Source organism: Strix aluco, chromosome 12 (genome assembly GCF_031877795.1).
Source record: "Strix aluco isolate bStrAlu1 chromosome 12, bStrAlu1.hap1, whole genome shotgun sequence".
NCBI classification, from domain to species: Eukaryota; Metazoa; Chordata; class Aves; order Strigiformes; family Strigidae; genus Strix; species Strix aluco.
The window spans coordinates 8,151,864-8,166,058 of record NC_133942.1 but is presented as its reverse complement, the minus strand read 5'-3'; the positions used below and the strand labels follow the sequence as shown (position 1 = coordinate 8,166,058).

Here is a 14,195-nt window from a genome sequence, read left to right as displayed (position 1 = left end):
CAAATCTAGGGATTGCTTGCAAAAGACATCTCCTCCGCAGCGTTCGTGCTTCTATTTTCTATTGATCAGCCTATGATACAACTGAAACAAAGCAGTTGTTACACCCTAAACCTTGTTCTGGTTTTGTCTGTCATGCATTTTAAAGGGGTAAGCTATTGTACCACATATACTGAAACTGCACATTGCCTTCTTTCCCTGGTGCCTGCTCGTTAGTGCTATTAATAGTAAATCTGCCAAAAGCCCCAGATTAGTTTTTTTCTAATATGTTAGAAAATGGTGAGAAAGGAAGAACTTGATTTGCAGGAACTAATTAGTCCTTTGTGTTGTTTTGTTTTTTTTTCTTCTTTAGATCTACCATCTTGCAACAGCAGTTCAACCGAACAGGGAAGGTGGAGCATGGTTCTGTGGCGCTACCAGCTGTTATGCGTTCAGGGTCCAGTGGCCCAGAGACTTTCAACATTGGCATCATGCCTTCTCCCCAGCAACAAGTCACAATTGGTCAGATGCACAGAGGACATATGCCCCCGCTTGTGAGAAGCCTCCTTGTTTTGTATTTAAAACTTGTCTGTGCTGCAAGTAGTCAGAAACAGTATGTTGTTCATATTACTAAGAGCAGGAGGAGGCTATCAAGTGTGACTTCCTGGCTGTCCTACTAAACATATGTTTTGAACATCCCTTAAATATTTAGGATATCACATTTTGACTTGTTTGTTTTCTTTAAAGCCAGCTCTTCTAGCCTTCTCTTTACTTCTAAGTAGTTAAACTAGCATTCAGGGGTTAGGAAAAAAAGGTTTAAAGACTGGCAAAAGTAAGCAGTTTTAAGAAAAAGGCCTATGCTCATCTTATCCCTAGCCCACCAATTTAGAATTTTTTAGCAGGCTTAAGGCTGATGCTGAATTTTCTCATTTAAAGTAAAAGACTATCAAAAGCCCTAAACAGGCTGTAGAGAATATAATCAATGCTTAAAATCATGACATATCACTAGAAGTGTAGTATGTGTAGTGAGTTGACTTTGGCTTATTGCCAAATGCCCATTCAGCTGCTCTTTTGCTCCTGCTCAACAAGATGGGGGGGGGGGGGTGTGTGTGTCAGAAATAAGATTAAAAAATCTTTATCTCAACATAGGTCAAGATAAAGACAGGGAAATCACCGATTACCTTCATGGCTAAAACAGACTCAACTTGGGGAAAATTAATTTAATTTTTTGTCAATTAAAATAGAGTTGGATGGTGAGAAACCGACAAAAACTAAAACACCTTCTCACCACCCCCTTTTTTATCCAGACTCAACTTCACTCCTTAATTTCTGACTATTCTACTCCCTGCTCCCAAGAGGTCAGTTTATAACAGCCCCTCTCTGCTGCTCCTTCCTCCTCACACTTTTCCTCAGCTCCAGTGTGGGCCCTTCCTATGGGCTGCAGTGATTCTGGATAAACTGGCTCCAGTGTGGGTCCCCTAAGAGCTGCAGTTCCTTTCTGAAGAGCCTGCTCCAGTGTGGGTCTGCCATGTGCTGCCATTTCTGTCAGGAACCTGCTCCAGCATGGACTCTCCATAGGCTGTAGTTTCTTTCAGGGAAGTAACCACCTGCTGCAGTGTGGGGGCCTCTGTGGGCTGCAGCGTGGATATGTGCTCCAGCATGGCCCTCTCCGCAGGCTGCAGGGAAATACCTGCTCCACCATGGTCTCTCCCATGGGCTGCTGGGGAATCTGCTCCGCTGCCTGGAGCACCTCCTCCCCATCCTTCTCAGACACTGGTGTTTGCAGGGTTGTTTCTTCCTTCTTTTTTCCCCCCTCGCTGCCATGTGATGTTTTGCCCTTTCTTACTGACATTTTCCCAGAGATGCCACCAGCTTGGCTGCTGGGCTCAGCTGTGCCCTGCGGTGGGTCTCTTGGAGCTGTCTAGAACCAGCTGTGCCTGGCATGGGGCAGCCCCTGGCCTCTTCTCACAGAGGGCACCCCTGCAGCCAAAACCATGCCACAGACACCCAATACAAATAGCCATCCTGCTTTGCCTAAACCCCTTCAGTTTTCTGTTAGCTTGTGCATCTTGGTGGCAATTTAGTTTTAGAACCATCCCTGATTACATTGGTAGGCTTTTCTAGGAAATCAATGACATCCTAGAAGCAAATGCAGCTTTCATATTCACGTTCTCAGACTGCAAGTCAGTAAAACAGTTTGGTGGTTTTGTGTTTGTCTGTTGGGCATCATTTGATCTGAGAAAGTTCAGCATTTTATAGATGTGTGCAAGTAAAGAGGACTATAAAATGGCATAGGCAGAATCAAGACTCTGTGAGAGGAGTGTTAAAGAGCTCTGCTTTCTCTTTTACACCAGGAAAAAGCTAGCTATCTGAAATGGCCTGGTGTGATTGCTGGATTCTTGTCAGTCACTTTCTCTTCATGCATATGTAACATCTGCTTGAAGTGCCATTTGGAACATAGCACACAGCCATTTCCTTGTTTTGCCTTTCAGACCTCAGCTCAGCAGGCCTTGATGGGGACTATTAATACTAGTATGCATGCTGTTCAACAGGCACAAGCTGACCTCAGTGAAGTTGATAACCTACCACCTCTAGGGCAGGACATGGTGAGTTTTTCTAATTCCTCATAGAAATGGATCTTAATGCTTTGGGTTAGTCAGTGGTATCACTAAAGCTTTTAAAGTGAGATTAAAATTTTGTGTTCTCTTTAAAGAATTCATGTTCAGTGTTCCACCTCACTCTAATCAGTCTTCTGAGATTAGATGTAGCAGACTTCCTTGCATAACCATGTCTGGAATCCTATTTGTTTCATGTGCATATGTACAATTAAATGCAAACTATGGCCAGTATTTATGGTGGAAGTGACTGCCTCCCAGACACTTTAAAAATAAGAGCAGAATATGATTCTGTCGTTCTTGATCAGGTTAAGGCAGGAGGACAGATCGAGACTATTGCTTATGGGGAACTTCAGTCAAGAGTGTTTAGCCTTCATGGATGCACTGTTGATGGCATTTACCTTAAAAGGGCAGCTGTTGAAATGTGATAGCAATTCTGTAGTGAATGATTCAGCAAAAGAAAATGCTTGCTTGGATATTTCACTTTAGGGGCTTGGTTGTTGTCCTCTGTTTTGCTTTTAAAGGTTCCTGAAGGAACGAGAGATTTACATAGTATCTCCTCTTACAGAACCTCACTGCAATCCTTAATTCTTGGTTTTGTTATTGCTCTTCAGGCATCAAGAGTATGGGTTCAGAACAAGGTTGATGAATCAAAACATGAAATACACTCTCAGGTTGATGCTATCACTGCAGGAACTGCGTCTGTTGTTAACCTTACAGCAGGTAAATTTCGAGGGAAGGATTTCCTTGCAGTCTCCTAGTTATTTATCAGCCTAATTCAAGTAACGTAGGGACTGAGTATAGGGCAGCTGGAGAAGAATTTTCTTCAAAATACCCCAATAGCTAAGTGCATTGATGTGGGGAACAAGCTTTCTGTCCCTCCCAATGCAATTTTTGTGTCTTCAATATATCTCTTACACTAAAGGTGTGACCATTGATGAAGATAAAATGTAGCTTGTTTATTCAACAAAGTAAAGCAGAGTGTTTGCAAGGTTACGACAAAAAAGCATTATTGATCTGACAGTTGTTAGAAAGAAATTATGTGCTTATTGACAGTGGTTTTTTTCTTCCGCAAATTGCAAGTTGAAGGAGCTGTGAGTGGCTTAACGAGGTCAATACTGTATTACCTTGGGTTCCTTCAATGTTGAAAGATAGCTGAAACTGTGGACTTCTCAGCAAATTGCATTGAATGAAGAGAAATTGTGTTAGAAGATAAATTCTTTTAGAAGAAGAAACGTAGAAATTGGAAAAATTGTAACAGTCTTTAATTTTTTTAAAGTGACAATGAAATTACTCAGTAGGCACTCCTTGGCTATCTTGAAATGTCTCTTTTGTCTCTCAGCAGAGTGTAGCTTGTGGTAGCTGCCTCTTTTTCCCTTTTAACCACTAAAGCATTCTGATCATGAAAAAAATATTTGCTCTACAGGGGACCCAGTTGACACTGATTACACTGCTGTGGGATGTGCAATTACAACCATCTCTTCCAACCTCACTGAGATGTCTAAAGGTGTGAAACTGCTTGCTGCTCTCATGGATGATGAAGTTGGAAGTGGAGAAGACCTCCTGAAAGCTGCTCGAACATTAGCCAGTGCTGTCTCAGACTTGCTGAAGGCTGTGCAGCCTACTTCAGGAGAGGTGAGTACATGGAAACTTCTCAAGTTCCCTCGTTGAAGTGCATGGCTTTGGCTTTTGGCTTTTTTTGAGACGTGTTAGCTTCTAAGCCTCACCTGCTCAGTGCTACATAATGTCCCCTGTGCAAGCAGTTCTTTGGACTACTTCTTATTACTTCGTCTGTCTCTGTCTTTATGCCTTTAATTCTTGCACCTTGATATTAGGATATTCTGTGTTATATGCAGAGGTTAATTGATTTGTGTAATAAATAGTTAATCTATCTGGGTACTGTATTCTCTTTTAGAAACATTTCAAGCAGTACTATAACTCAGTTTAATAGGAAGTGGAGAGATACTCCTTTTTTTTTTTTCTTTACTACCTTTGTCTACTTTGATATATAAAATGCAAAGTTAATCCCTCTGTTGTAGTTTTCCAGAAATGAGAGTAGTACTGACCAGGATAGACTATCTTGATCAGTTTGTTATGAGTTGGAGTCTGCAGCCCGTTTGCCTTAGATCTCTTCAGGTATTTATGTTTTGAAGAACATGAAATCTCTTGATGTTTCAGATTGGTTGGTTTATTGACTGTTCACCCTTAATTATCCTTGGATTTATTGCAGCAATGTCTATTCAGGTTCTTCAAAATTCTTTATGTGTTCTCTGGGAGCACTTCTGATGAAACCCCTGAAATATGAATGTGTGGTTGTTTATGTGGAAAAGTAGATTTTTCCAAAGTATTTTTGTTGTGTATTTTTTTTTTTTTTTAACCACATTGATTGCATGCTAATGCAGAAGTTCCTTGAGAAAATCTAAAATTCAAGTAAAGCTTATTTTCTTTGAATTAATGTATTTTACCATTATATTTTTCCAGCCTCGACAGACAGTTTTGACTGCAGCTGGAAGCATTGGACAAGCAAGTGGGGAGCTACTGAGACAAATTGGAGAGAATGAAACAGATGAAAGGTTCCAGGTAATGAGAGGGTTGCTTGTCACTGTCAGAACTGTGCAGCTTTCTAATGAGGAGGCTGCTGCATAAAACCAGGCTTCCCAAAGTGAGGTTAGGAAATGCTAGATTTGAAGTTTCTCAGTGCTAATTAAGGTTAATCCATTATGAAATTGTTTTTAATTACACAAACACAGAGTGCTAATTTCATAGGAAACCCTACTTCATTCTGTGCATCATAGAGATGCTTTCTTGCTTCATGGAGAGCAATGTTTGCACTGTACTCCCCTCTTTAAAATGCATGGCTCATGCTATTTGCATACCGATCAGACTCTTGCTTTTCAAATTCTACTCTACTTTTTACTTTCACCACTACATTCATCACTGGCTTCATTTATGGTGACTTTCAATACCTCAGTGTTGCATGGATAACATCTTTTGTAGCTTTCCTGTAGGATCTGGAATTGTCATTCCATTTTACAGATGGAAAATTGGGCATGGAAGTCTAGAGATCTGCTAATCTGAGATACCCTATGACCTGTTGATCTCTCAAATTCTTGACATTGTGTCACACTTGATATGTTTGAATCACAGTTCCCATTTGCTTCAGTTGCAGCAGAGTGGAAGTTATATCGCACAGTGCCAAGTCAGACACAGAAAATAAGGAACAGCAAATAACTTTTAAAAACTCTGCCTGTCTTCACTAAGTACACTGTGTCAGATGCAAGATTATAATTGAGTTTTCCAGGGGGACATGCATAGTCTTTATCAATTGTTCTGAATGCTGTAGGGATTTGGTGGGAAGCAGCGTATTAAAGGTTGCACATGCACACAGACAACTTCAACCATTGCCCTTCCTTGTGTTTCACTGTCTTTGCAAGCTAATGACCTATTATGCCATGTATTTATGAAGAATTAATGTTTATTAATAAAGAATGAGTATTTCTTCTCATTAAATTTAGTGGTTTTCACAAAGTGTTTGCTGTATCTGTATGTATGTGTGTAAACCAAAAGTTTACACAACCTTTTGGTAAACTGAGTAGAAGAAAATTATTGTAATAAAAACATAATTTATTTAAGATGATTAGTGTTATCAATTTCAAATCATAATGCCTGTATGACTTAATAACAGTGTTAGCTATTAGCAGTTTAAAACCATTGTTCTTAAAATGTTCTGTTAAAAACATGTCTGGATTTTTTCACTCAATGCCAAGAACAGGTTTGCACTAGAACCAAGGGGAAGTAATTTAAAGCCACAGATAGACCTCTGGAGTGCACTGTATGGAAGATGTCTGCTAATACAAGTTACAGACCACTTTAAACACTTGATCCACTAGTGAATCTGTCTGCAAATTTCATCAGAGTTCTCAGTTGTATTCCTAGTGGAGTATGTATTGCAGCCCTCTCTTTCTTGGCTAAGAGAAAGAACCTAAACATTCTGATAAGTGCTATGGAGTGTTGGAGAAGGTGGGTAAGGAGAGGGATGGCTTATCATGCTTTCATACCCTAAAAACAAAATGAAAACTGGTGTTCTTAATTTTTGAAATCCAAGGCTTTTTTCTGCTGTGAAGTTAAAATTATGCGTAAGTGTATCTGTAGTATCTTTTTACAGGAAAGCCGGGTCATTTTAACAGTACAGGCATTAGGAAAACTCCATCCCACTAAAAAACTGAAAGTATACAGAATGTAGCATTTTAAGTGGGGAAATGGAGAAAAAAATTCTGAACTTTTTCATTGCAAGAATTAACACATGAGTGTGTTTTAATTTTGCAGTTTAAGAGTTAACTAAATTTTTGTATGAGGGAGAAATGTTTTGGAATTAAGACCTGTTTTGAGTTATATTTTTGAGCAGTAATTTATAGGGCTGTATTTACATCATGGACAAGGAAATACTGTGGTTGGAAATGGCATTTTCAAAAATGGAGTGGCAGTTGTCATTACTGTTAAGAACAATTAAATACTTGAATTGATATTAACTCAAGTACTGTCTATCTTCAGCAGTTTGCTCTTTGAGGTTGTCATCCTTATTGCAGATATTTATCACATGTTTACTGGTGAGCTCCAGATGTTTTTGTACTAACAGTGTATTCTGAGGAAGTAAAGATAAGCACGTTGCAATTTGTGACACAGATTTGTTCTTATGGACTCTTGAGACAATTCAAAATTTGATAGTCCATACTCATTTAATCCAGTAACTTCGATAATGTAAATAGAGAAATGGTTATACTGAGAACAGAAAACTGTCAAGTTTTCTGAGTAATAGTCATGTTTGCTGCTTTACATGAAACTGTTTAAGTTTTGATACAAGACTTGATCTTAATATAGACAAAGTATTGACTTTTTTGTTCACAAGACTGAGTTCTCCCTTTATTCTACCAGGATGTTCTGATGAGTCTGGCCAAAGCTGTTGCAAATGCTGCTGCCATGTTAGTGCTGAAGGCCAAGAATGTAGCACAGGTCGCTGAGGATACAGTCCTGCAGAACAGGGTCATTGCTGCTGCTACACAGTGTGCACTCTCTACTTCCCAGCTCGTGGCTTGTGCGAAGGTGAGGCTAACACTGATCGTGAGGTGACAAGGCATCGTTTCAAGTGTATGCTTCTGTGCATTTCCAGCAGTCTCAAGTAGTATACTGTGTTAATATCATAGCTCTAGATTTATGCAATATCAAAGTTGATTAATAAATTGTCACTTATAACAGTGGCAATCAGGAGCGCAGAGGGTGTGAGGTGTTGCTGTAATCTCCAGAGAAGGTTCCACAGATAACAGAGCCCATCTGATAAGTTACTAATATTGATAAAATAAAAAAGTAAAAAATATTAGTTCAAGAAGTTTGCCTGGAGGACTATGTAAGATTTCTAATAAAGCCTAGAATTAGGATGGCTTCACCTCATCTAAAGCTAAGTAATTAAAAGTTGGTATTCTTGCTGAAAATAACATCGTTGGTGATCGTCGACGTTAAATATTTGCACTAATTTACAGTAGCCCATTGTTTTAATAGATCAGTTGCTTTTGGCCAAGTGCTGATTTTCAGTTTAAGCAAATTACAAAGGAATTGAGATCAGACCTCAAATTCTGAAGTCTGCAATTGAGGTGTTACGTCTTCTGCAGCCTTTTTTGCCTTGAAAATAAATAATTATTTAATTAAAAAAATTAGGTAGCTTGTGTTTCCTACTTGGATGCTGGTTTTGAAGTCTGCAGTGTCATCCTTTGCAAGGGAAATGGGCATTCAACTCCAGAGGGTTTATATTAAAATTAATAGCCGATATTAGGTATTAAACTTTCAATATTTTCTATTTTATTTCTCTGGCTGCAAGGGCTTTTTGTAATGCATATATATGAATTTTCATTATTTGAACTTGATGTTCTTACTGCTTGTGAATTGCTTCAGTGTGGCATAAGACACCCAGTGGCATCCTGTTTTCCTTGTAAGATATGCATAGTTTTCCCATTGCTAAAAGCTGTCTGGATATGCCTGAACAAAATGGGGGAGGGTTGTTTCTAATGTGTAGATTAAATTATTACTTGTTTATTACTTGTCTTGTGGCTTCAGAAGTAGAACGTTGTTTGGCTTGTGCCAAGCACTACTTTTAGTTAAACAAACAAAAGGCTGATATAAGAAGGCTTTACAAGACCAATTCGAATTGATATTTCATTTTATTTGGAATTCCAGGGTACAGAAGTCTGCCAGTGGTCATAGTTACTCTGGAGGAGCTTGGCCCATGCCTACCGTCCAGAATCACTGTCTAGTGTTTTCTCAGTTCAGTAGCTGCTGAAGAAGCATGAAACAAGGTGTGGGCCTCCATTCTCAGAATCTAAACTGAGATTAAGTTAATGATATTCAGAACCCAGATTCCCAATCTAGATGTCTGAAGCTACCATTTAAATACTCACTTTCAGGGTTTTTTCTCTGGGGAAAACAGATAGGTTAAAGATTAAAAACTAATGTTGTAGAAGTTTCACTTAGTAGTTAGGAAATTTGCAAATAAGCCTTTTCTGAATGCTTTGTGTCCTTTCCCCATGCAGGTTGTGAGTCCCACCATTAGCTCTCCAGTGTGTCAGGAACAGCTGATTGAAGCAGGGAAGCTGGTAGACCGTTCAGTGGAGAACTGTGTGAGGGCCTGCCAGGCTGCCACGGATGACACTGAGTTACTGAAACAGGTCAGTGCAGCTGCCAGCATCGTCAGCCAAGCCCTGAATGACCTCTTGCAGCACGTCCGCCAGTTTGCGAGCAGGGGAGAGCCTATTGGACGCTATGACCAGGCTACAGACACCATCATGTGTGTCACAGAGAGTATTTTCAGTTCGATGGGAGATGCTGGTAAGTGTCTCTAATGGACAGTCGCTTTCCACAATTCAGAGACATGCACATTTCAGATAATGCAAATAAAAAACCTTCTCTGAAGTGCACTGTGCTTCTAGGCTAGTGCTGTCACAATGGCTAGTCATTCAGCCCATAATATTGAATCAGAAAAATGCACGTATCTGTCTGCTAGACAGAATGAATATTCTGTGAAAACAATCAATATCATGCTAAAGGAACACTGTAGTATTTTGTCTGTTTTCTCCAAATATGAAGACAGGTACCTGGTTGAATACTTCTCAGTGATTGCTTTTATTATGCATAGATTTTATTGTAGGTTTTGAAACTTCTGCTTTTTCCTGTGATGTTTCTAAAATGTGCAGCCTTTAGAACCAACCAAAACTTGAGATGCCTAACATTTAACCGGTCCGATATGGATTTTTAGTAAAGAACCTGTGAATTACTTAGAATGGTGACATTTCAGTACTTATAAATGTTATGAAGTAGCAACAGTATGAAGAGGCAATATCAACTTGAAATCAAGATGATTCATAGCAAGTTTGAAATGTGATCAGTTTTGGAAAAGCAGTTACGATGAATAGTATGGTTTTGTTTTTTTCTTCAGTGTTACATAAATGCAAGGACAGGAAAGAAAATATTTCAATCACAGTTGTATTCACATTACAGTCCATATGAACAAACTAATCTTTTACTGTAGAGTCACCTTAGCTGTTACGTGTAAGAGGTAAAGCTTTAAGAAGTTTCTTTTTTTTAAGGAACTGTCACTTCAACCATACAGCACTCTTCTAGAGGAACATGCGCAAGGGAATAATTAGTGAAATTCTCAGTGTATTTTGACTCTAGAATCTTCTTTATGAGTGAATCTTATTTTCTGAGTGATTAAAATTTTTAAAAGATGCACAGGAATGTTTGATAAACCACTCTTAGTCTTCGCACTGAAAGCTATGGAAGAAGTTTTCTAATGCTCCGTAGCTATCCTAAGGAATTTAATCGCTGTAGATATGCACAGGAAAGCATGTCAAGTGTTATGTTTAGCTGTCACTTATGATTCAGCTTCTGTACAGAAGGATGCAGTAAAAGAGATGATCTTGGGTAGCATTTATTTTCTGTTCAGATATCTTGTATATTTTCAGTCTATATATTCAGTCAAATATCTTGTTGTGCAATACTTAGTTTTTAGTATAAGGCATTCAGATTCCAGTCTGTATTTCTAATTTATCATTGCACTCCTGTGGTCACAGTTTTAACAGTAAAGAGACTCTGGCTTGTGATTGCTGAATTGTTGCCCAAGTAGGTTATTCTTTCTGTTTGATTTACTGGCTTAATACTGTAAGAAAGGGCATTTAAAGGTATATTTTCAAGTGGAATATTTGGACTGGGAGCTGCATTAGCCATTATTGATAAAAATTTTAATTGCAAAATTGCATACTGGGAAATAGTTGATAACAGGTAGAAAACTAATTTTTTTTGCCTGTGCCTGAGCAGAGGAGCATGGTAAGAAGGCATTTAATTTTGAAGCCCATAAGTCACCTTTACACATGAGAAAAATGTTGCTTTGGTTTTCTTTCCCATGATTTTTTAAAAGCATTTGAAAAGAATGAAGCCTGTGACTCAAAGACGTGTTTCTTGATTTGGTAACCTACCGAAAGCCAAAGGCTTTATGGGTTAAAGTCTGTTATGAAGGAGTTCAAGTGTATGTTTTAGTGACCAAACGAATTTGCTCTAGAAAGGGTATGTATCCACTTCAGAAGCATTACTGTTTCATCTCTGTGCTTCACCATGACCAGAACATGACTCCAATGTCTTAAATATACACCTTATTTTTAGCCAAAACCATGTAACTGGGGCTGAGTCTCTTCTGACAGAGTTCTTAAGTTAGTTTATATCAGACAGAAGGTAATTCCCCAAAAGAATAGGTGAAAGATGGGTAACTTTTATTGAAGGAGTGAAATCTTGGCTATAATTTGAAACCAAAATTATTAGTTTTCACTGGGCCGGGAGCTTCCTTGAACTGTATATTCAAAATTACCTTGAAGTATTGATTTTTGTTTTTTGTCTTGCTATCTAGAATGCAAATTTTTCTTAATTTCCACTATAGCGGTTTCCTACATTTGTGTTGTGATCCAGGATTTTGTTTATGAAGCTTCTAAGTTACAAACTATTTGTGTATTGTTTTCAAGTCAAAAGAATGCTTCAGCAAATCTAACTTTATTTTCATCTTGTTGAGATGACTTTTGAAACCAAAACTGAAATGCAGAGAGAAGGAAAGTAAAAATATAATTGTCCACCACAGGTGAGATGGTCCGGCAGGCCAGGGTACTGGCTCAAGCCACTTCTGATCTTGTCAATGCCATGAGGTCAGATGCCGAAGCAGAAATTGACATGGACAACTCTAAGAAACTTCTGGCTGCTGCAAAGCTCCTGGCAGATTCTACAGCTCGCATGGTTGAAGCTGCAAAGGTACCAGGAAGATGAACTGTCAGCTTACAATTGCCTGGTTATACACAAAGAAGAGCTAGTATGTGGGATACTATAGATAGGATCTGGCTGATAGTAGAGATGGTTTTTCTTATCCTGTAAATGTTCTGCATTTAATCACTTATCCTAGGTACGTTCAGAAAAAAATAATTTGTTAGTTACCTGGGGGTTTTTTTGGTTTTAAAAACCCTTCTTGCACTGCCTTGCTCACCTGTGTGCAGGGTGGTCATGACTCAAGTCATCCAGGGCAGTTACCACCAGCCATAACCACTGTGATGCAAAGTCTTGTACCAGTCTACCAGTACAAATGAAACGATAAACCCACTGCAGTCTCTTGCAAATATCTCTTACAAAGGCCACTAAAAACGCAACTCCACCTCTGTCTTAGGAACAGTTTTCTCCTCCACCTGGGGAATCTTGCCTGTGTTGTTCTGCCCCCAGCCCCCCATTCTCCCAAGAGAGGCAAACATCTAACCTTTTCTTTCCTTTCTGTGCTAGAAATCTGTTTAAATCCACTAGGGAGGAATATGTTCTTTGAATTGTTTCCCAGATCCTGCACTTAAATGATTTTTACAGGTCAGGGCCAGCTATTCTGCTAGGGCTCTAGAAGGTCCATATGCCTGGCTACAGAGCATATCCTTGACTTTCCATTATTTTCTCAGACTTCAAATGGGGAAAACCTACTGTTTGTCAAGGTTTGGACTGCAGTTACTGAAAGGCATGTTGAACTGGGAATTTAAAAGCTTTTTTTTTCCAAAACCTATATTCATCAAAGTACAGATCATAGTGGAAGCAGTTTACAAAGGCTTTTTTCCCAAATACCTGAAGTAGTATATGAAGCAAGTGTTCAACTCCCTTCCTCAAAGTACTTAACAGATACAGTAACATCCTTGCACTAGCAATAATTTTTCCGCTTTAAAGTCTTGTAACATTTTAATGTTCTTCTAACTTTGCTTAAGATGATACAAGGAAAATAAAGGCTGATGTAGCAGATACTAAGGCCTTGATATTCATCTACATTTTCTCCAGGAACTTTTACTGAGGCTCATGTTTTTTGATCTGAAATTTTGTGCAGGGAGCTGCAGCCAATCCTGAAAATGAGGATCAACAGCAGCGTCTGAGAGAAGCAGCAGAGGGACTGCGGGTTGCTACAAATGCGGCTGCACAGAATGCCATCAAGAAGAAAATTGTCAACAGATTAGAGGTTGAAAAGTAGATTTTGTTGAATTTTCAGTTTACTCCATTTTGATAATTAGTATCTGTAGATAATTTCAAGCAAGTAGAAATGTATATTTCAGGAAGAGTGCTAAGCACAGAATGATAACACTGTAAGCTCAGTTCCAGAGTACAAAGCTTGGAATTAGGAATGCTATTATATGATACCGTAGTCCTCAGAAAATTGAGCAACTTGTTTCTCTGATGTAGTAAAGTGGTGTAAGAATTTGACTCAGAAGGCATTTGATAGCGGCTTAGTCATAAAATTAGAACAGCTGAGGTTTCAAACAGCTGAGCTGAAACTACTCCGTTACTGTTTTAATTTATCTGTATGATCTGTCATTTACACACAATATCTTTTGGTGGTTTTACTAGTATATGTGCCAGAGTTTCATGTAAATTTCCATACAAAGATATGTTGAATTGCAGCATATCCAATTAAGCTGTTAAGTTATTCAGAGAATCAAAGAAGCAGAAACGAAAGTGAAAAGATACATCATATCTAGTAGCAGAGCCAAGGGGGAGAAAGGCAATTTACCATGCACTAAGGATAAAATATCTCTGAAGTTTGTCCTGTAGGCAAGGTTTGATCTTCCCATTCTCAGCTAAAATGTAGAAAAGACAGATTAAAAAAAAGAAGCCTTTCTTAATTCCTAGTTTCCAACTGTGGTTTTACAGTAGTCTGATTCAAGTGCAATGAGATTAGACAAACAAGGAGATCTAAGTAACCATGTTCCAGAAGGGCATTTTAATTACTGTATCTGGCTAGAACCAAAAATCAGGAATATTTCAGGAAATAAAGGCTGATGTCTTAATTTTCTAACTGCATGCAAAAAAGCTTTATAGAAAGAACATTTTGTTTTGCTGTTGTAATATATACTGCCTTACAAAGGAAGGAAATGTGTGATGATGAGAATGAACTTCATGCTTGGTTGTATTCAGTGGGCCAGTTAAAGAAAAGTATTGTACAATATGTTGAAATACTTCAGACAAATTGTTGAATTTTTAATTTTGTAATAAGGAGAGGTTGATAAT

The 14,195-nt window shown here is 38.6% G+C and overlaps 1 protein-coding gene across 8 annotated transcripts in view; it reads left to right on the top strand.

Moving 5' to 3' along the window:
* TLN2 (talin 2) overlaps window positions 1-14,195 on the top strand; it is a 209,931-nt gene that overhangs the window by 114,121 nt on the left and 81,615 nt on the right. For all 8 annotated transcript variants that reach the window (XM_074838031.1, XM_074838029.1, XM_074838033.1 and 5 more), the window contains 9 exons: window positions 350-530; window positions 2,469-2,582; window positions 3,206-3,314; window positions 4,018-4,226; window positions 5,073-5,171; window positions 7,524-7,691; window positions 9,170-9,464; window positions 11,761-11,927; window positions 13,021-13,149. In XM_074838031.1, the coding sequence (XP_074694132.1) occupies window positions 350-530; window positions 2,469-2,582; window positions 3,206-3,314; window positions 4,018-4,226; window positions 5,073-5,171; window positions 7,524-7,691; window positions 9,170-9,464; window positions 11,761-11,927; window positions 13,021-13,149 (1,471 nt within the window). The remainder of the gene's footprint in view (window positions 1-349; window positions 531-2,468; window positions 2,583-3,205; window positions 3,315-4,017; window positions 4,227-5,072; window positions 5,172-7,523; window positions 7,692-9,169; window positions 9,465-11,760; window positions 11,928-13,020; window positions 13,150-14,195) is intronic.